This window comes from Manacus vitellinus, unplaced genomic scaffold (assembly GCF_001715985.3).
Source record: "Manacus vitellinus isolate BGI_N305 unplaced genomic scaffold, ASM171598v3 scaffold_23_pilon, whole genome shotgun sequence".
In the NCBI taxonomy this organism is placed as follows: domain Eukaryota; kingdom Metazoa; phylum Chordata; class Aves; order Passeriformes; family Pipridae; genus Manacus; species Manacus vitellinus.
Window position 1 is genome coordinate 5,023,463 of NW_021939718.1, and position 23,454 is coordinate 5,046,916.

General features: G+C 34.7%; 1 protein-coding gene across 1 annotated transcript in view; it reads left to right on the forward strand.

Annotated features, from left to right (window-relative positions):
- Positions 1–23,454, forward strand: part of MAN2A1 (mannosidase alpha class 2A member 1) — a 111,608-nt gene that overhangs the window by 68,193 nt on the left and 19,961 nt on the right. The window contains exons 13-19 of the mRNA XM_029959928.1: positions 4,121–4,286; positions 6,127–6,357; positions 6,473–6,595; positions 13,802–13,916; positions 16,737–16,870; positions 17,949–18,090; positions 20,782–20,915. Coding sequence (XP_029815788.1) covers positions 4,121–4,286; positions 6,127–6,357; positions 6,473–6,595; positions 13,802–13,916; positions 16,737–16,870; positions 17,949–18,090; positions 20,782–20,915 — 1,045 coding nt within the window. The remainder of the gene's footprint in view (positions 1–4,120; positions 4,287–6,126; positions 6,358–6,472; positions 6,596–13,801; positions 13,917–16,736; positions 16,871–17,948; positions 18,091–20,781; positions 20,916–23,454) is intronic.

A 23,454-nucleotide genomic window follows, 5' to 3' on the forward strand; every position in this document is an offset into this window, starting at 1 on the left:
GCAGGAAAGAATAGTCAAAAAATATTCTTTGATACTTGAATGTGTGCATTTAATAGGGTTTATTAATGATATATGGTAGGTTTTATCTAGGGAAAGTGGTCATGCTTGTATGACTAAGAGACACCAGTTCTGAGTTTGAGACACCCAAAAAAGTATGGGGTAAAAAAATTCAAAACATATCTTTCCAAAAGTGTCTGAAAAACAGGTGTTAGGATTTGCTTCTCTGAAATTGCAAATATTTATGATTAATCCAGTTTAGGATTAAGATCTGAAATCTGCACCCATTTCTCATTTTTTGATGGGCTGAGAGCAGTTAAGTTGTGCTCCCTGTGCACAGATGAAATATGTAGTCTCTGTGAGTGAACTGGTCATGGTGTTATCTGTGGAAAGTTATATGATTTCCTTTTGTTTCAGTACATTTTATATTAAAATAGTTTCAGAATTCTTAGATTACTTGAATAAGTGAAAGAAATTATGACTGACACTTGGCCATAATGGTGTTTCTAAAGTAAAATATTTCAGATAAAATTTTTTTATATGAAGTTTACCAATAAGCATTAAAACCCTGTCACTCTTTAACTGGATGAAAGATGTGAACTTTAATAGTTTTCTTGGTGCTATTGCCAAGGACCAGTGATCTGAATAATGAAAAGAAAATATTTGCTTGCTGCTTCTGAAAGACAGTAATATTAATGGTTTTACCTTAAAATATGGGATAGAAAACCTTTAATTATTATCAATAATGCTTCTATGTGTAATGTAACTGTAATGCATTAAGCAGTTTTGCTCAACTTTTTTGTATGACATTGTTTGCAATGATACGGCTTGAGTGAAGTGTAGCTCTTTTGTTTCATATAAAATTTAAAATTGTTATAATGGGATGTTATTTAAGGGTGAGAGTTGAACGGTACTTCGGAAGAAAAGTGTTTTAATTACATTAGACAGTGCTTTTGCATATGCACAGTAATTACATCTTACTTAGTATAAATACTTCAGTTTTGCTGGAATAATATCTCAAAAAAAAAAAATTAGCATCTAGGCAAAATGCTTGCATTTCAACTGATGAAAATCTACCCTGTCATTAGTAGCTTCATCTCACTGCCTTATTATTCTCTACACACATAATGCATTGATTCAAGAAGGTATAAAATGTATGTATCTTGATATAACAAGAGCTTTGTTTTATCCAAATTAAAAAAAAATAGTCTGGTGAAATATAATAATAATAATATTATGGCAGTTCCTAAGGTCTTTTGTCATGGGTAAATTTGTCATGCGACTAATTAAAGTTGTGAAACATGTTTATATCTGTGGGAAGGTGAACAAAGTTCCTGGAAATATTTTTGCACTAATATGTTTTTGCTTGGCAGATAATTTAAATTTAATGAGGATGTGTAGCATTACTGAAAATTTATTATATGCATAGGCTCACATTTTACTTGGAGGCATAAGAATTGAGGAATTCCATTGTATAAACAAACTGAATAAATAAAATATTTTTGTAATGTTCTGCTGATAGGTGAGAATTAGGATTTATTTTGAGCTTTGGGATTGGATAATCTCTTATTCTGTATTGTTCCTGACAGAGTTCTTACCTTCTTCTTTGAAGGAATATGAGAAATTCTTAAAAAGTATTTTATTCTATTTTTTTCTGTTACTACTTTCTAATGGGTGAGACTGAGACCGGTGTTGGTTTAGTTAGGTTTTGATTCCACAAATGTTGTTTAAAAACCAAAACAAACCAAACAAAAAAATCATTAAGATTAACCAAAACATTTAATTTGAAATCTTATCCCAAAAGAACGTTAACCCCAGTTAAGGAGAAGTGTAAAATAACCTACCCAAGTCTTGGAGAGGCTCTAAGAAAGTCTTGGACAAGTTCTTAAAGACTCCAAAAGCTGACCAAGAATATGGTTAACTGTTACATTGTCTGGTAATGTAGGAGTCTTCAACATGAAACAGGGTAAAAGAGAGCATCCCAAAGCATTTCTTTGTTGTGACCACAAATATACATTGAAATTTGTTGTTATGCATAGAAGTCATGATTTAACAATACTTCAGCACAGGTATCTAAAGGGTTGAAAGGAAAATAATTTTTATTGGAAACTCATTCTGTGTATGGCAGGTAATCCAAAGGTTCTTGATATAGAAAGGTAATATAACCTCTGATTTTTGTTGATTCAGCTAATGAGAAATTGGAGTTGACCTTTCATTTCCTGCTGATTATGAGATAATAGGGTAGCAGTGAAGTGCTGTGGAATTTACCAGTCAAAGTCTGACACTGGAAAAAAGAGGAAGGCAGTGAAAAGATAAGGGGAAAACAATAGCCTCCTTAGGATTCTGCATATCTGTAGAGCAAAACTGCATTTGTTAAAATTAGTGTTGCAAAAAAAAAATCAAAGAACAGGATGAAAAAAGAGTAGTTGAAAATTTTCAGCACTACAGAGAAAAAGGAAGGATTTTCCTTGTTTGTCTGTATTACATTCTTGGTATAGTGGTAGATTAATTTAAGTCTGATGTTACAGCATAACTGTGTAGAAGTCCTCAGTCTCAGAATAAAGAGGAGTTAGATGTGTGTTTCCTTATTACCTCGAAGCAGTTTGCTGCTGTCTCTCAGCCTGAAGTTTTATTATTTCCTTATTTCCAAAGTGTCATCTCAGCAGTTTTGTCCACTGCTTGCCAAAGTTTATGGTGCCAGGGAGAACTTACTGTCCTCTGGCATGTGTGTAGAAAGAACGCTACCCTCAGTCTCTACAGAGCTAATGTTGGAAAAGAGAAAAGATTAAAGGGTTTAGTTATGTAAGTAACTTGTTCACAGGACCTTAGTTTTGCTGTAGTGCCAGTGAATAATGGAGCACAGAGCAACTAAATATTCAAGTAAGGAACCTGGAAGAGTTACAGTCAGAATGTGAGATTATGGGAAGAGGTTCAAGGTACAGGTGATCTTTAAGTCAAAGACCTGAGTGACAAATTTGTAGTTTGGGTGGAAGGAGACAATGCTAGGTGAAGTGGTTTGATCTGGGAAGGGGGTAATTAAATTTGAAGGGAAAGAAAACCACAGACTGAACCCTGAGGTATCTGCATAGGAAATAGAACAGAGAGTGCTGAGGAGAATCTACTCAGGAGAAATGTTAAAGGAGTGATTTGATAAATAAGAAATGGGTAGCGTGGAAACTGTTGAAAGATACTCATGGAGGAGTAAATTGTGCTTTACAGTGGGGAGGATCAAGAAGATAGAAGATAGAATTTTTGTTCTTTGTTTAAAGGATGACATGAATAGAGGGAAACTTCAGAAAACGGTTGTAAATGGTGCATCCTTTGAGCTTGTCAATGAAAAGACATGAATTACAATGATAGTCCTACAGGTGCGTGAGGCACAAATGTTCTGGTATAATTTCATTTTTCTATACTTACAATTTATGAACCTGTAATAATAATTAAAAGAAATATAGGCAAATAAAGTCTATTCAGCTCAGGACTGATTCTTTTAGTTAATAATATAATCTGCATTCAAATGGAAGAAAAGGCATAAGATTACATTAAAAAATAGTTATTCCATATACACCTGTGAAGATATGCAAACAGTTGCCATAATGAATGTTGGTAAATTATAATTTAAATAATTTTGTACTTTCCTTTAGAGCAGAGACAAACTACCTCCTTTAATGAATATATGTCACATATATATATATCTGTACAGCAAGTTTTGTTTATTACTTCATCGTTTCTAAACTGTGTTAAAGGGGTGGCAGTTGTGGATGAGAATTGAATAGTTCAACCTGAAAAATAAATTTAAAATGCCCTTAAATATCTCGATTGTGCTTGCAACTGTAATAGAAATTCTTTAGTAATTAACAGGATAAATTAATGTATTTTTTGGTAAGATATATTCAAAATTTCTTGCGGAAGTACTAGCATTAAGAAAAGAAGACCTGCAGAGAATTGATGTTGAATATCCATTGTTTCCTGGCTATGTTTTGTATATTTATTTGTTGTGGTATGTACCTGTTGTTCTAATGTTGTTTTAATGCTCTGTATGTAAAATATATGTGCAGTAGTACTAAACCTGAAGGAGGAAACTTGGTTACCAAGAGATAATTTAGTAAATATGTTTTTTCAGATACCTTTTGATATATAATCCCACGGAACAAGAGCGATTTTCAGTGGTTTCAGTCCATGTGAATTCACCCAAAGTTAAATTATTGTCTCCAATGGGAAAACCTGTTACTGTCCAGATTAGTGCTGTGTGGGATGGAGCAACTACAATATCACATGAAGCATATCAGGTACACTACTTCAAGTAAAAAACATTAAAGTATTTTTGACAGATATTGTAACTTCATAGTTGAAGAAAATGAAAACCATACTTTATGTATTGGCAATTCTATCTTCTGTAGACCATTCAGTTGTTTTAAGCAAAAAAAAAAAAAAGTTAGAAAACATACAAGGATTTAGCATTAATGTTTCTTAAAATGATAAGTTAGTAAACTTTTGTGATATGATGTATTACATTTAAAGGATGAGTTTCAGCTGCATGAACAGAAAATACTTAATGTATGTCTTTTCCCTTAACTGTCTAAAGCTGATTCTTTCTTCAAGTGATGGTCTATACACACAGTCACACAATCTGTATGTTCTCAAGCACTCCAGCTGGAAGGTCTTGTAAGGGCAATGACTTAAGCATTTAGATTCTGATTTTTTTTCTCTCTTCCAGATACTTGAGCTAGACATATGTCTTTGAGTCCACCCTTTGGATTTTTTTTTGAAGCAAAGATTCTGAGAATTTTTGAATCATATGTCATTATAGAAGATTGTCCACATCAGAAATTTATTTCATTAAATTCCTAGTGATACAGTAGTGGTGTATTATTGTAATAGTACTTTATTACTTTCAGGCTTACATTCTGGTTCCTTTTGACATAAGAACTTCTTTCAGGATAATATTCCTGCAAAGATAATTCCATAAGTGTCTCTCAGTTGTGTCCCAAAGGAATAATTATTGGAGGTAAACCCAATTAAGTAGCTCGACCCCACACAGCCACTTGCTCACTGGTCCAGTGGGATGAGGGAGAGAATTGGATGGGTAATGGTGAGAAAACTTGTGGGCTGAGGTGAAGATGGTTCAATTGGTAAAGCAAAAGCTGTGCAGACAAGAAAGTAAAGCAGGGAATTCATTCACTGTGTCCTGTGGGCAGCCATTCCCAGAAAAACAGGGCTTCATCACGCATAGTGGTGATTTGGGAAGGGCCATCATTCTGAACATCCGTCTTTTCCTCTTTCTTCCCACAGTTTTTATTGCTGAGTGTGGTACCACATGGCCTGGGGTATCCCTTTGGTCAGATAGGGTCAGTTGTCCTGTCTGTGTCCCCTCCAAGCTCCTTGTGCACCCCCAACCTGAGCAGCATGAGAAGCAGAAAGGACTGATGCTGCATAAGCACTGTTCAGCAGTAGCTAAAACATCCCTGTATTATCAGTGTGGTTAATACTAAAACCAGGCACTATATATCCTACTATGAAGAAATTTAAGTCTATCCCAGTCAAAACCAGCACAATAATTAACAGTCATTGTTTGAGGAAGAGGAAATAAAATTACTTATCTGGACCTCAAATTCTAAGCAAATTGCTTTGGAGATGTACCTGGCATATTACTCTTCTCTGCAGATTATAGCTCTTAAATAACCAGAGATTGAAAATGAGGCACTTGCCTTGTATTTAGTTATTTAAATTTTTTGTATTTTTAAATGTAAATTTTAAACTTGTAAGTAAGATCTGTGTGCACTTGATCCAGTACACATGCATCTCCAATAAATAGCAAAGATGCTCAGAACCACACATTACAGCTAATATTTTTTCTTAACAAGATTCAAAATTATTATTGCACTAATATAATGGTGATCTTGATACTGGGCAAATTAGTGATGCAGATATTTTTGTTTGTTAATTCTTCTTAGCATTCAGCTATTAATTTTGGAATGTCATTTGTAAATTCATAGTCATTTGTGTGGGGAAAAATTCAACCATCCTAAAATTATTCAGGAAAAAAAAGAGTTTGCCTGAGCATAAATTTAGTGCAAACAGTTGTTATTTTGCTATTTTTAGTAATGGCTTCTTATTTGCTCCCGACAGATCTCTTTTGTGGCACATCTACCACCTCTTGGGATTGGAGTTTACCAGCTTTCAGCGGATGAGAGTTCAGAAGCAGTCTTAGCTGACTATAACATATACATAAGGAATAGTAGGCAGGAGAAGGCAGACAGAATTTTCAAGATAAAAGAGATGGAGAATTCTGCAGATAATATAATCTTAGAAAATGCATACATGAAACTGTGGTTTTCAGGAATGTCTGGATTACTGGAGGTGTGTTGCATTTTGTTTCAAAACCCTATGTTTTACTTTTTTTGAGAATTTCCATACTTATTTGTGGGAAATTAAGTGTGTCAACTATTTCAAACAAGAATCTCTGTCCTTTTAGAAAATAAATACCAAAGAAGATGGTAAAAACCATCAAATGAAGGTGGAGTTTGCTTGGTATGGAACTACAAGTAACCGAGATAAAAGTGGAGCTTATCTCTTCTTACCAGATGGAGATGCCAAGGTAAACCTTCTGTTTGCAAAGAGATTATAATCTTGAAGTAACTTGAAGCATTCTGCAAATACAGATTGGAAGAGCTGTTTTTTCTCAAAACTGAAATAAAAGTTGTGTGGATAGACATAATGACATTAGTTATTGAAATGATTGGTAAGAGTCCATACTTTATAACTCTGGATCAGAGTAAAAATACAGTAGAAATCTGGAAATGCAAAAATATGAAGAATATTTCTGATTCACCAAAAAAGTTGTTACCCTTGCAAGTAATCCAGTGAGATGTGACCATTATTCATACCATAAAAGAAGTCATCAGCCATAAAAGAAGTCACTTTTCCTGGTGAAATTCATGCTGAGTAATTTCTGCTTCTTTATTTTTCTGATTTTTAATATTTTTTATTATGAATGAGGAGCTTCTGGTTCAGAGCACAGTACTTTTCAAGCTGATATTAGCATATTTAGTTTAGTACAGTAATTAAGAAACTGAGTCCCAATTGGTGAATGTAAAGACAGAGTAGGAAGCAACTGTTCTGATTTAGTTGCCTGGGGTTATCTGTATTTTTAGCTGTATAATTACTGAAGAGTAACAGCTAGTCCTCTTACTTTTGAAACTGGAAATTCAGAAATGGCAGTGTTTTTACACTAACTTAATTACCATACAGACTCTACTATACCCCTTTTGGAACTGGAAAGGTGATATTTCAGAAAGCAAATGATAAAATAATGAACATTTATGAAGCTAGCTAGTTTGTGGCATATTTCTTCTGCTAAGTTTCTTCTGTGAAAACCTAAGTTGCATGCATAAGGCAAACTGGGAGTTCTATGTTTACTGCTTCAGGAAAGAGGCAAGAGTAATCATTCTAGGGTTTTTTAGCAGGGAAAGGTGTTAGGCTTCCTTGTTTTTTTTCCTGTTGTGTCTGTAAAGCAGTTTCCTTTTCTTTTAGCAGTCTCTCCTAGAAGCACACATTTTGAGGGCTGTGAGTTGAGACTTTTAAACTATTTCATAATTGTTTCTTCAGTTTCATAATTATTTACTTCAGATATGTTAAACAGGGTTTATTTATTCTTAATTTTACATGTCGGTGTTTTTGATCTGTGAATACCTGAAAAATATTGGTTATGGTTTTTAATTTTTACCTTTCACCTGCTGCATGGTCACACTAACTACTTTCATTGTATATGATAATTCATCTTTTTTCTTGTAAAAGCAATAATCACTAAATCTAGCAGTTATATAGTTTTAACTACACTATTAAGCTATTTGCTTTATAAAAATAGTCTGAAAAAATCTAGGTAGCAAAATGCTGTGGTTTAAACAGAAAAAGTCTGTCACATGTCTGCAAGCAGAGTTAGAAAAGAAAAATTAAATTAAAGTGCATTTTTAGTTAACATTTAAAAGGGTAGTGTTCAGCTTCTGTAACATTTTATGCAATAAAAATGAAATCATGATACTCCTGAAAATTCTGCTTCATTAATATTATGCCTCACCATAAGGCTCATTTGGCTTGCATTTTAATAACACTAATTAAGTTGTCCCACTGGGAATAACAACATAATTCTATAGTAGTTTCTAAAACAGTTTAAACTAACACTTTCTGTCTGAAAAGAAACACCATCTGTTCAGGGTTCTCAGTGTGATATAGATTGACTAACATTTTCTCAATCCTTCTTTGAATTGGCAGTAGGGTAGATTACAGGAGCTTTCTTGATTTTTGGCTAGGTGTTTTGTTTTTCTTTTTTTCCTGTCCCACTCACGCTGTGTATTACTGCAAAATTTGCAAAGAATTATTGTTATTTGTGTTGGATTATTTTCCTTTCATATGAGTACAGTTATATCCTGTCTTTGCCTTCGTTAATTGGTGAATTTGTCATCTGATAGTCTTTGGGTTTACTTTACTTTTAGTTCTGCAATAATCAGGATGTTTTTTTCTTCATTTAGTTTAATCATCTGTCTAACCATAGTACTTATAGTGACATTTTGCTGTTGGGTTCTTCTGCCAGTTTAATTTTGGAAACTCGGAGCTGTAATATGCTAGGTTTGCAGTTTAGAACAATAGACAGATACAATGCATTTCTGGTCATCAGTAGACTGTTATAAGTGGTGGTCTGTGTAGTGTAATGTCCATGGATCTAAACCTTTCAGGAGTTTCATTTGATTTATCATCCTCGTGGGTGACCTAAAACCAGCCTGAAATGCTGCAACGAGTGCATTCTTGCTAAGAAGTGGTTAGGCCTCTAGTATAAGCACCATCCTGGACATCAGCAGAGACCTGGGTTAGTGACAGTGATTTGCAGAGTATTAAATAGAAGCTACACAGAGCACTGGTATCTTTTTGTCACTGCTCTTGAAAGAATTGCTGGACTTTAGGGTATATGACACCATGGAAAACATTGCCATTGGGGTTGTGGCACAGGGTCTTGTAATGGGATATTCTGACCCTGCTGTCTCCAAAGAGTGAAACTGTGAAACCAGTTCAGTAGCACTCTCAGACCAAGACACCAGTGCAAAGTCCAGAACACTGATACAGAGCAGGGACTCCGTGCTGCAGCTCTAGAGGTAGGACAGTCCTTCTACTGTGCCTTTGTATTTTCTGCAAAATAGAGCAAAAGGAAAGCACCAGGGAAAAAGGCAGCATCTTAGTTTTTTTTAACTGGCAGTGCTGCTTTACTCATTAACAGTGTTATCAAGGTTTGGAAGAAATGGATTTGCTTGGACCTCACAACAAATACAAACAAAAGCATCCCATCTATGAAGGAAAAATATGTTTTTATTTCTTGTGATTTTGTATGTCTTTAGATTTGGGGGGGAAAAGAAAACAGTATTCAATAAACTTTGAAACAGTTAGATGTCTAGATTTTCTTCTATGTATTCAAGACAATATGTGATGACTTTTTACGAACCCTTTTAATATCCATAGAGAATAGAGAAAAGCAGATTTTTTTCCAAAGAGTCAGAGGCTAAATGCTTGTGGGATCAATGTGAGTAGTTGATTTTTTTGTTTCACAAATAATTTTTTCAGTATCAAAGTGATGGTTTTTTTGTAGACACAGGAAATTTTGATTCTCCCTCAGGCAGCTAGGTGTATGATTCTGCGTATGTACTAGCTCCCATAGGTACTTATGTACTAACAGATTATATAAGAAAAGAGATCTTTTTTTTTCCCTGCAGGATTTCTAGTGCTAGAGTTAAAATACATGTGATTAGCCCAATCTAATCTCAAATCCTGCCAAATGAAAGGTAATCTGCTATTGAGAAACAACTATTCTGGAAGGCTTTGTCTTGAGTTCTTTTTTAAAATCTCAGACCTATTGAGAGCAATTCACCTGTGTTGGAAAACTTTCCCCTGGGCATAGTTTGCCATCCACATCAACAGAAATTTCCTGGCCACACTAAGAGGGTTAGTAGTGCTTTACTTGACTACAAGGGAAAAGGTTTACTGCCCATGCTTCATACTTTTAGGCTGCAATATGCCATGCTATCTTCTATACAAGCCAGTAAATCTTTAGGTGAAGGTATCTCTCTAGTTATCTCCACCCTCTAGAACCTGCTGTGATTATTTTAAGACATCTTAGGAAACCATGGGGTATTATTTTACTCTAAGTATTCTGTGTTAAGATTTCTAGCTTCCTACTCCCCAGTCCTCCTGCCCACTTTCTTTCAAAGGAAGGTTGTTGTATTTTTCTTGAATATGAGTACAGAAAAATGGTTTCTGGACCCTTTGACCCATATTTCTGTTATCCTGTTTCTGAAAAATACTGCTTTCCAGACACAACAAAACCTACTTCAGCAGATTGCTGAATCTTGTACAATGAATTTCATTCCAGTGGAGCTGAGTGGAACAGATTTTGTAACAATTATTTATTTTAACTCTGTAGAATGTGAAGTCTTGAGACCAACCACTGGATATGAGACCAAAATATTTTTATTCCTAATTTAAGGTGTGACTAATTACGATTCCTTCGTGCTGGAAGGTCTGTTAATCCAAGATAATTTTCAAAGCAGACTTAAAACTGAATTCAGACTGGGGCTTTGTCAAGTTGGTTTTGCAAAAAAGTGTTGTTGTTTGTTCTTTCCACATGGCCTCTCAGTCACATTTTCATGTCAAAAGTACCTTTGTGGTTCAGGTCCAGGACGAAGATCATTTCACAGGCCTGTGCATCTCTCCAAGGATCTTTACGATGACATGAGAATAATTGCACATTCAATGCATAAAGATGTTTTCCTGCTTAAAAGCCTGATTCATTGAAGTGTTTTTGGTGAGGCAAACCTGGGCAATTATCTCTTTATAGTATGTCTCCTGGTGACTATCAACAAATCACTTTCCAGGATTAGTGCTTTTCTAACCACTAAATATGAATTAGGAGAGTTTCCTGTTCTGTCAGTACCATATTTTTCCTTCATTTTTCCTGTTCACCCAACAATCAGGAAACATCAGTCATCCTTCAGAACTTGAGTATACATCATATTGCCACTCATTGTATCAGTAAGAACTTGTCTGTAAATCATCTTCCTCCTTTGTGCCTTTTCCTAGCACTGTGTCTGAATTAGGGGCTTGCAAACTGGTTTTGATACATTTCTCTCAATGCATGTGCTAGTGAAATTATGAATTATTATTTTTTAAAAATCATTAGTTTCAGGCAGTATCTGCAAAATTACAATTCCTTTTCTATCAACTCATCTTTCTGTATAGTTCAGAATGATGCGAGTGGTTACCTTATCTTCAGAAGAGAAGCTGATTTGGCTAACTGTGCAGTCTTGAGACTCTTTTGTGTGAACTTAGTGTTTGTGGCAATAGCCCAGAATCCAAGAGCTGTTAAATCCATCTAATTTCAGCTTTCTTTGTGTTTTAATAGCTGTTGTAAATTTCACCATCATGTTTTGTACTAAAAAGCTCAATGGAAAAGAGTTCCTTTAAGTGATGTTTTCATTTTGTTTTGTGGAGTGGGGTTTTTTTGTTTATTTTCGTTTGGTTTTTGGTTTGTTTGGTTTTGTTTTTTCAATGTTCGGTTTTGGAAATTACTTCAGGTAGTTTTTTCTACTAAGTGCACAGCCTTTTATATTCCTTTGTTACTCGTCTAGCACCTCTCCATTTTGCTGGTTGGCTCCAGTGAGAGTCCTAGTGAGAAATGTTCGTGCAAACAACAGAAATAATACCATAAGATGTTTGAGTAAGTAACATTCTCCTAAGTAAATTGCTGAGAATATTTGCTTGTCCTGAAGACCTCAGCTTTCTCAGTTCATTGTCTGGGAGTTCCTTTAGTTGATGTTTCAGTCCATCATTGCTAACTTGAGTATCTTCGTGTTGCAGGTAGAATTTTGAAGGGTTTGATTATTCCAACTTCTGGTCAGTAATCCCATTCCTCTGTGGGATTTTTAACTCCAGGAGTATGTAATCACAGATTAAATGAGTTTGTCTTCTCTACCTATGTGTGATAGAAAAGGAGATAGCACCTCTTCTGCCAAAAGGGGAAAATTCAGTCTACAGTTACAGATCTTGACAGTTTTTCATGGAAATAAGAGAACCCAAAAGCCAGCTCAAATTCTAACCTAAGATCTGGTCTTCAAATTCCCTTTATCTCAACATATTAGTTCATCTGGCTTATGTGCCCTCTGAATACCATACTCCTCCTGTGTTTCTCAGCTAGCAAATTGATTTTTCATAATGGATAACATTTGTCTGTCTTGGTGACAAGATGAGACCCCATGGAAGTATTTAATAATTTTTTCATGTAGACTATCAAGAACTCCAAAACACTCTTTTGGAGTTTGTATTGATGAACTGGGTAAGGTGGTCAGTAGAAAAAAAGCGTCTCTCCCTAAACCAAACCATCTTATCAAAGTTTAAGCAATTATAATTCCTCTTTCAAACTCCTGAACAAAGTATTCCTGTAGTTCATAGTTACAGAGTTGTTTCTTGGAGCACTGGCAAAGCTTTTATTAAACAGTATTCTGTCTGAAGATCTAAGAGTATGTATGTGAATAGAGAAGGCAAGCTTTTAGTCTCTGAAAGTCTCTTTCCTTTCTTCTTTTATACAATACATCCTGAAATCTTCTCTGTAAATATACATACAGTTACATGCTCAAAGAATATTGGACGATATTTACCTGTACTTGTTCTTCTCTAACATGTGTCTGTATATATGTAAGCTTGATTTCCACCCTTCCTCAAGATACATTTGATCTTTGGTTTTGTTGCTTGAAGAGAGACTGTGATCTGTCCTTATGACATTGGTACATACAGAAGGAAGACAGTCACGCTCTGAGAGCTTTCTGCTTAGATCTCTCTGCATAACATGCTTTTCAAGTATTTGGGATGGGGTTTTTTTGAGTGAAGTCTTTATTTATAGCTGTTTCCTTATAATAGTAGTTGCATGTGTTGTATTTTCAGTTTTGGCATTGTACACACTCAATATTTAACCCTTTTTTTACCTTTGCAGCCACCCATCTATTTCCCACTGGTGTATACAGTTTAGTTGGAATCAACTGTTTTTAAAAAATGTCATCATTTGCCTAGTCAAGACCCAGAATATCCTGATTACATGGAAAAACAGTTTTCTTCATCTCTTTGATTTGACTATATGCAAAATTTGTCCTATTCTTTGGGAGGCATTAGTAATAAGCCATAGTCCTCATTGACATTTCTTAATGATTCCCAACCCTACCCTGCATTCCAAGGACCTCCACTGGCCCCTGTAGCTGCTTCTGACAAAGAAAAAGCTTTCTCTTTCAAAAGGATATGCAAATTGATCCATAAGACAAGGTAGAGGCAGCTTTCCTTGTGCAGGGTGTACCACTGATAGAGTAAACTGTTAGCCATTATGGAAGTATAGTAATTGATTACTGGTTAGCAATTAAGATTTTGATAGCCAAAAAGCTCAACCCAGATGTATGCAATATTAATACCTTAGTGTGTTTGTCTGTAGACCTTTTATCCATTAATCCTCATAAAATACCTGTGAAATATGTAATGAGACAGCCTAATTTCAGCTAAAGAAAAAGTGAGACTCTAAGGAGAAATTGCTGAATTTGAAATTGGGAGTAATCTTTTGATTTTAAACTTTTAGACTAGACTTAGACATAGAACAGTAAAAAATAAAAAAATGTGTAAAAAATAAAATACTACTTAGTATTTATTAAATACTTTGATTTATTGACACTACATTTATGCAAAACTTCCAAAATACTTACTGTGACTTTCTCTTTTCTTTTTGTAGCCTTACATTTTTACAGATCCACCTACAATAAGAGTTGCTCATGGAAGGATTTTCTCAGAAGTTGTTTGTTTTTTTCACCATGTGACACATACCATGCGCCTATATAAAGTCCAGGGTAAGAGTTGTGAAATTCTGTCTCTCTTGGCAGTTATTTTTCACCACTGCAGTCTCGGATGCCTTTTTAATGTTTAAGTGCACTTCTGAACTAGTGTAAAATTCATCAAACTGAACTCTTTATGGGTTGAGTGCATCATGATTGCTCTCTGAGTATCATGGTGGTCATTAAGTCATGGTATACGTAAACTCAACAGATTTGTTGGAGGTACCTCTCCAAACTTTACTGAGTCATCTGAGTGCTGTAAGTAACTGTAAATTTTGACAATGAGGAAAAAAAATAGAAATATCTTGGAGATGATGTGGTTTCTTTCATAGTTTCAAGCTTCCTGACTGAGGTACAACAATATCTTCTCTAAAGTTGCAAAGACTGTAAGGGTGAATATTAGTGGCATTAGTAGAGAAGTCTAGTTTATTTCACAACTGTAGGCTTTAGTTATCTGTGAGCTTCCTCTGTTATGTCCTTCATCTGCCTGGAAGAGCTTATGACAGAGTTGACTGTGTCTGCTGAGAGGCACCAGCACCAAATATCAACTTATTTGCTCTTAGGACATAACATTGTATCAGTTTTGCTTGCTTTTTCTTCAGTAATGCTTTTGGTTTTTTGTTTCTCTGCTGTTCGGGTGCTGATTTCCAAGAACATTCTAGGTAAAGAGTAATTTTGGAAAGTCTATACCGTTCCAAACTTGATTAAATTGGCCAGTTAAAAATATAAAAGAGGGAGGAAATCATAGTGCAATTGAATACATTTATTTTCCTCTAGAATGTTAACATGCTTAAGTGTATCTTTCTGTAATTAAGAAACATGCATTTTCCATTGTTCATCTGTTTGTATTTACTGGAATAAAGAAGCACTGGTTGATGTTTTCAACACTGGAAGGAACTTACAAATGTTTTGTATTAGCATTACTTTTACCATAGGTGTCAAAACTGTCTTTGTGGTTTTTAAAATCTTATTTATAGTATTTAATTATTTTTCTTAAACACCTTCAAAACCAAATAATGATGCTATAAGTACTTTGAAAGCCTTCCTTGCTCTTTTCCTTCTTTCTCTTAGATTTCAAAAATGGTATTGACATCATCTGTTGATGATGATCTGTTTATCTTTCTTTGTGAGTGTACTCTCTAGTTTTTTCTTTTTTTTTCTTTCCTGACAAATTCTAATTCATCACAATGTTTCAGTACTTACGCAATTAGATATTCGGTCATCACAGTGAAGTCCTGTTCCATGCGTACAGCTTTTAAAAGGAAAAATAATGCAAAATGTATTTTATGTATTTTCTGTTCACTTTTTGGCGTGTTTTCATTTTGATTTCTTCATGCGAAGTTTTCTTTTTCAAAATTTAAAATTTGATAACTTTGCATCATTGTTTTGCTGAAGTTTGTTTCCTGGGCTTTGTAAGGAAAGTTATTTATATAGCATTATTTCAATTAAAATGAGATATTTTGAAGCCTTACTAAGTAGGTACAATAACAAAGTATGTGGAAAGAAATCAATAGCTGTATATGCATAAACATACATTTTATTTTTAAATAAAGACCTGGTGTCCTGTTGTAACCTACCCTGTTTGCCATGGGGGAGCAAGCCTGATTGTGTGGCTAATCCAACTGTTGGACAATACTTCTGAGTCCTACAGCTTCTTCAACAATTTTGGTAAAACACTGCTTTTACCACTTTGGCTTTAGAAATCTGTTATTTTGAGCAGAAAATACTCTGCATTGACAACTCCGTTCAGTAATTGACAACTGAGTGATTTTTAATTTCTGCTGCCATTGGCATCTAGTTTTGATATCAACATGATTTTGTTGTTTCTTTTAATCAGAAGTTTATGTTTTATTATCTTCATAACTGTAGTTTTGTATTAATTCAAATTATGTAGTAGTAAAAGACAAAGTAATTTTGAATCTGGTAATTTAAAAATTCTAAGCTAAACTACTTTATCCTTGTGCGATGTCCTCATACTTTTGTAGTCCTGCTTTAAATAGTTGGAAAATCTATGACTAAGAACATAAAAGTGGAGCCTATAAATCTACTTCTTCCAGACTAGGCTTGGGAAAATAGAAGTAATTACCTGAACTGAATGTTTTTCATTTAGCACTATATTATAATAACCATTGGTAAATGTTAACAATTTAACAGTTGCTGGTACTGCTGCAGGTGGCATTCAGATTTTAAAGCAGATGAGATAAAAAATACATATCTCTGTTCTGCTTGGTGGAATTCTTTTCACAATTGTTAGTCCCATTAGATTACAGAAAGGATGGAAGTGATCACGCTGAATGATGGTACAGTTCTGCTCCAAACTGTGTCTTGAACTGTTTGAAAAGGTCAGGCTATTATTAAAGGTATTTAATTTTCAGTACTAGGCACTGTAGAAAAAAATAATCCCACTGAACAATTTTTTGGCATTTTCAGATACCTAATCCTTCTTTTAATGAATAGGAATCTTTCCCCTGTCAACAAAGTTTTGTGTCCTGGTTGTGGTCATATCAGCACAGTTTCTTAATTCACTGTCCTAAAGAAAGATTCTCCCTCTCATGGTTAAAACAGTTGCTCACAGTTTCATGCTCAGGCAAACAGTTCTATCAAGAAGTAGGTAACTTCATTCTTGTCTGTGAATGACCAGGTCTTGCTCCAGGATATTAGCTGCTTTTAAAGACAGCACTGAACTGGCCTCCAATATCTGGTTAGGTATAACAGAAAAACAAAAACTAACAGTGCAAAACTAGGTCATTGTCTTCTGGAAACACAGTCATTCTTTCGTACGTGGCAATCACTTTTAAAAATTGAGAGATTTTAAATGCATCTTTTTTCATGTAGGTTTGGAAGGACAGTCTCTTGAAGTTTCCAATATTGTGGACATTAGAGGAGAATATAATCGTGAGCTTGCAATGAGAATTTCATCTGACATTAACAGTCGAAATAGATTCTATACTGATCTTAATGGATATCAGGTAATTGTCATCTATTAATTATAAAAGCCTAGGTTGTCAGGTTTTGACTGTTTAAATCCTTCTGAATGTAAAGATCTTGAATTAGATTAATCAAACTCTCATGTTAAACTGCACTAATCATTTAAGAGAAGTGCTTTTTAATATTTATCTGTATAAAATTTGATGTAGACCAGATGAAGAAGTAACTGCTTTTAAGGAGTTTGTTGAATATTCCTTTATATCCTTTTTAACTTAAGAATTATAGAAAGGCAAGTTATGACAAGCCACCATGTAGTTGTTTGTATATCTCCATGCCTTCTTTTCCTCTACGTGTTCTATTTAATTAGAGCCCTTTGGATAGCACAATAACAGATTGTGTATAAGGACCAGCAACTCAGAGAACAGCTCCTTGCAGCTGAATTGTAAATAAGCGAAGTATTTTCAGATGTGTTAGGTTTTATTGATAATGAATCTGATGAAATATAGTGTGGCTATTGTCTTAACTTCAACCCTGCAGCACACACAAAAGAAAGGAAAAAAAATATTGTTTTGCCTTACCTTCCTTCCTTGCTAAGAATAGTTTTCCAAATACATTGAAAGCCTTGCCTGCTGAATAAGAGACTACTGTTTTTCCAGTTATGGTGTAGTACTGCATTTTGCTGGAGACAGTGAGTATTTAAGTGTAATTTTAATACTACTACTCAGTTGTCATGTATCATTTAAGAATTTGAGTAGCACTTTAATAAGTTCATATTATAAATCAACAATTCCTTTTCTGCTTGAATCTATTCACTGCTTGCTCTCTAGAGGAGAGAAAGTTTTCTCTCATTCTATAACTGTGATAATCTTTTTCGTAGATTCCCTTGATGGATCTTTCACATTTTTTAAAATATTCTTTGATCTAAAAGTACACCAAAGTTATCATTTCCAAAGTGGTAATTTTAGCCACAAATCTCCAAAAAGCTACATAATACAGTGGAATAAGTGCTTTCATGGTGATTGTTCTTCCAAGGCACATGGAATAAATGTTTAAAAATGTCTTTGACGTTTATATGCACAAAAAGAATGTACTTTATTGAAGTTTGTGTCCATATTGCAGATCCAGCCTAGACTGATGATGAGCAAGTTGCCTCTTCAAGCAAATATCTATCCTATGACTACAATGGCTTATATTCAAGATGTTGGTGTTCGTTTGACACTCCATTCAGCTCAGTCTCTAGGTGTTGCAAGCTTGAAAAATGGTAAATATAAAATGATAGATATGATAAAGGCTTATCCTTCATGTTTTTCTGAAATAGTTAATTCAGAGATTACCAAACCTACCTGCAAGCATTGGAAGAAAGGAAATAAGTTTCTCCAACTCTGACACGTTTTAGAATATGTCTGTGAAAGAGGAGGAAGAACTTGTTCCTAAATGAGTTCCTGTCAACTTCAATGAAAGACCTATCTCAAACTAGGGGCAGAGGAAAAAGATTGTGAAAAAGACAAAAGGAGCAATAAATTCTCAAAACCAGGTATTTTTCACCCAAGAACTCTGATGGAACTCAAGGATGAAACAGCAAAACTAAAGGGTTTGTTCCTTTTTGTACTGCCCTGGTACAGTACAGAGGACTTACGAATGATGCTGATCATGTTTTTTGTTCAGTTTTTTTTGCTTTGGAATAGACAGCACTAGTCTTAAGTTATATACAGTATAACCTAACTCCCTTTCTAGGAAAAACAAGAGCAGCTTTTTTTTAAAGATTAGTGTTAGTGAAATAAAGGATAAATATGACTCTGGGTAAGAGTCAACAAGCATACCTCACAAATTTAATGGAGTATTTGAAAGAGCTGATGAATATGTTGACAAAAATCAATTCATATTAGGAATTCCAAAAGCGACACAGTCTTGTCCCTCAGAGCAGAGAAGGGTATGATGAATGGCTGGGAGAGTTGGAAGCAGAGACCAGGTATTGAGTCTATACTGCTGTCAGAATCGGGAGGTATTCAAATAAAACTAGAAGTAGTGGGTAAAATAAGGTATATAATTCATAACTTAAGATAAGTAATTCCTTGCTGTAATAGATATTGCCAGTTTAAATTTATATGGTTTTGAAAAACAATGCAATGAATACTCATGAGAAAAAAGTCTGTCAGAAACTGTGCAAAAAACCTACTTCCCACTTCCTTTTAAGAAAAATATTATAGATACTCTGTTCTGACAAAAGGTGAATACTATGCTGTATTGGTGGCAGTATTAGCAAACCTAATGTATTTTAGGGCAAGGACTTAACGCTGACTAATGCTTTAATAAAATTACCGTCGAAAATACCAGCCTTTTGTACCAAGACCACAGGATAGAAGGCCCAAACCACATTTTTCCTGTCTTCCCTTGCTGGAAACCAAATTCCTATTGGCCTGATCTTGCGAATAAACTTGACACTACCAAATGTTGGTATGCACTCATTACATAGGTATTGGGGACTAAATTAGTGTGCAGAGGCTCTGTTACCATGTAATAGTGTCTGTATTTGCTCTTTAACAGTCTTCGTCCCTGCATCACAGAATAACGCACCATCTAAATTCGCAGACACTCCCGCTTTCTGTCATAAAATTAAGGAAGGCTACCACTGCTTGACATTTTGCAGTTAAGCATCAGGAAGAAACTGACTTTCTGTGAGCACTTGTTTCAAATCTGTCAGAGGACATTAGAGGCTTTTTGCCTACTCCAGTTAAATAAAAGAGAAGCAGATGTGTCCCATACCTGGTTATGGCATTTATTTCTTAACCATGTCACTCTTTGACAAACTCTATTATAATAGTCACTCGAGGATAAGATATATCAACATCAAATATTTATTCTCTCTCTACCAAAAAAAAAAAAAGTGTTCATCTAACTTGTTATCATTAAATCATATTTCACTAAATTACTGAGTTTACTACCATTGCCCTAAGGTCTTATTGGATTCTTTAAAAAAGAAAAAGAATGCAGCTGAAGGTTCAGTAGTTGCTGAATATCATACACTTTATGACATTTCTTCTGAAGGCCCTTCAGGAACTCAAAGGGATCATGGAAGAAAATTCAAAAACATTACAATTTAGGCAAGCACCCTCAGTAGGTCTGACATAGTGTGTATAACCCACCATCTCAGATTGATATGAACAGTACCTTAATTCAAAATAGCAGGTTTTTTCTTACTCATTGCCAGCTGACCTCTGTCCTGGATAAACAAAATCTGATTTTACTTGAGGGAAGGGAAGAACAAGTATTTAAGAAAATCAGATAAATGTTTGTAGAACATTGAAGTATAAAAAAACCTGCCTTACTAAGCAGAACCTTTTCTAGAAGCTTAAATTGTGCATTTCTTATTCATGATACAAGTATTTCAGTCGTCCAGTTTTATTTAGGAAACAAGTACGCTTGTTTGAAGATTCAGTGTACAAGAACCTTAACAGTCTAATTACATGCCCTGAGCTGGTTTCCCTTTGGAGACACATACTTGAAAAGAGGTGAACTTCATTGTCCATAAGACTATTCATGATTTAACATCATGCTTAAAGAGCTATTCTGTATGGCAGTGCTGCAGTTCATATATATACTGAACTTCATACTCAGTGCTTATCTAGTGCAAAGTTCTTTCCTATTCCCACAAGTGAAATTAACCTTACAAGAAGGCATTGTGTGTGTTTATATACTCCTGTTGAATATCTATTTTACCTTCTGCCTTCAACTGTGAAACAAAAGCAAAGAAAGGAAAAAATATATTTGGGAGGTCTAATGGTATTAACTGTTCTGATAATCAGTCCTGACAATACTGATCAGTTCTTCCTCTTCCATACTTAAGAAATATTATGATTTTTTTAATAAGTGGTGTTTCAGAGAAGTTTTCATATGTTTAATAGAACCTTTACATATTCTTGTTACTAGTATAATCCTTGTATTGCTCTTTTAGGTCAGCTGGAAGTGATCATGGATCGCCGACTTATGCAGGATGATAACCGTGGCCTTGGACAAGGTGTTCAAGATAACAAGATTACAGCTAATGTCTTCCGACTTCTGTTGGAAAGAAGACACGGGACAGATGTGGTAGGATTCACTGTCTGGATTTTTTTGTTTTTTGCTAATTAACATATAAATATTTATTTCTGTTGCAGCAGCAGTGAACTCAGTAAAGAAATTATTCCCTGAGCTGTAGAACTAAGGAAACATATCTTCCAAGTCCAAGTTTTGTCCTCTGGCTTGCATATGCTCTTCGTAAAGACTTCATCTTTCTCTATTCCTCACGCAAATCCTGCAGCATCTACTTTCTCACTCACACTTCAATGTATGAATTTTGGTTGTGGAAATTTCGCTTTTTTTTTTAATTCCTTTTTATTTATCATGCCTTTAAAAAATTGCTAACGAGCATGAGTTCTGCTTCTTAACAGTGTTAACTGAGTCTGAACAAAGGTTGACAAATTAATTCAGTTGAATGGGTAGAAAGAGAAAACCTCTTATGAATTTAATATTCTTAGAAAATAATAATTAAGTGGAAATATTTAGATGCCAGACATATAGGAACCTTATCAGTTCATTACGATTCTAGGAAAATTGAGACCATTTTGTTTTAAGGGGTTTTTTATACTTGCACAGATCATCTCACTTTGTCTTTTTGTGTCTTAGTCTTTTGAATAACTTCAGGTTTTTTTCAGTTCTTTGTATTTTCTCACTTTGGTTTTTTTCCTATAATTTTTGATAAGGACGAAACAAGAAGTACATCTTCATGCTGAGGCAGTGGAATTGTGATGACAGCACTGAGTGTATTTTAAAATCGTTGCATAGCTAAAGATGAGAGGTTGTATACTGAGCTGCTAATGAATATGCAGATAAATTGGAATTAATTCTGGTTTATAATGGATGTCATTAACCACTGTGAGAGGATGATAATATCAAGCTTAAAGCTAATTTTCACCACTTAATGATTGACAGTTGTACACGTCATTTTGATTTTCTAGTTCCTCATCATGTATAACATAGGCTGCATATTAACTGCATTTACCAGTGGGGTGTACAACTATCCATGCTAACTTGAGTTCAGCAGCAGTCTAACTTTGACAACAATGAGCAGTGCACAGGTTAATCTGTCCTTACAAGAAGAAACCTACAGAGAAAACTGTACTGCCACCAAAAAATTCTTTAGTACCTGGCGTAATTTGTGTTGTATTAAATTAGAATGTGAAGCTGGTAAGTAAGAATTACTGGACATGGAAATCTATGTTTACATTATCAAATAATTTGAAAAAACAGAAGTAGATCAAATTAGTTAGTGCCATGGGGCGTGCATTGACACCACAGTTTTAGTGTTTTCCGTAGAACCATAAAATAACTCACTAAAAGGTACCTCTGGAAGTCTTCCAGTTCAGTCCCTGCTCAAAGCAGGTCTATTTTTGTGTCAGAACAGACATAAAAGATTAGTCATCCATTCAGGCCATAAAGGAGATGTGATGGGTTAGAGCATGTTTGGTGCCATACCTCCAAGGAAGCTTCTTGGTTACTTCCTTCTAATAGAGAGCTGTTCCTTATACACTCCTCTGCAAACTGCAACAGTGCCTGGTGAAGTGGGGTTGACCGTAAGTTTAATTTCAGAAAAGCACTGCTACTTCAAACCAAAACACTGTATCAGAAAATATTTTTAGGTTACCTCAATTTAGAATAAAGGCAACCTAAACAACTCTGGTATTTTTGAGTTAGTGAAACATTTACATTTATCTTTGCATATATTTGCCTGTTTATTTGGGGTACCAGGCAGGCATCATCTCAGTAGAGTAACAACATATTCCCCTTTTTTTGTTAAAATCCTTTCTTTCCTACAGTTTTGTGCAAATTACTGAGAATCTTTGAAAGGAGAAAGGGCTTGTAATTACCTGCTACAATAAAAAATTTCTGGGATGTTTTGGATACCTGTGCTTCTGCATCTACCCTTCCCCATAACTCTTTATGCTGTGTGTGGTTTTAAAGAACTGTTGACTTTAAGGACAGTTGGTTCTTGTACACTCTTGCGGAGACTTGAAGAGAAGTGGAATCAGAGCTATGAGGGAGGAGTCACAGCCAAAGAGGTGCTATTGTCCCAGCTGGTACAGTGTGCACAACCCCCAGGAACCAAGAAAGATGTTTCAAGGAAACACTTTCTTTCTGGTGTTATATCTGAAATTCCCATTTCCTATATCGAGTGTTCTAGAATTTTGTTTTTTGAAATTTATCTGAACATCCGTAACATTTTCTGATTCATGTTACTGTTTCAGATATGTTAAAGGAAGGGTAGTAGCCTCCTTTTTTTATTGTTAAATGTACAAACATGGTTTTTTAGTGCATTGTTACTCAGAAGGTAGTTGTTATAATAACTTAAAAATAGCCATGTCAGAAAAAGCGATGATGAAATTATATGCAGTTTATATATGCATTCGGCTACAGTGTGACTCATATACTGACCCTGATTTTGTTGTCAAACCCTATTTTACTATTGACTGGAGGAATCATGAAAGCCATTGGAGGGGAAACTTTTCATCACTTGACACCTTTGCCAGTACAAGCTTTTCCTAATGTATATTCCAAAATATTTTATTTTATCTTTTCTCAAAAACAGTTC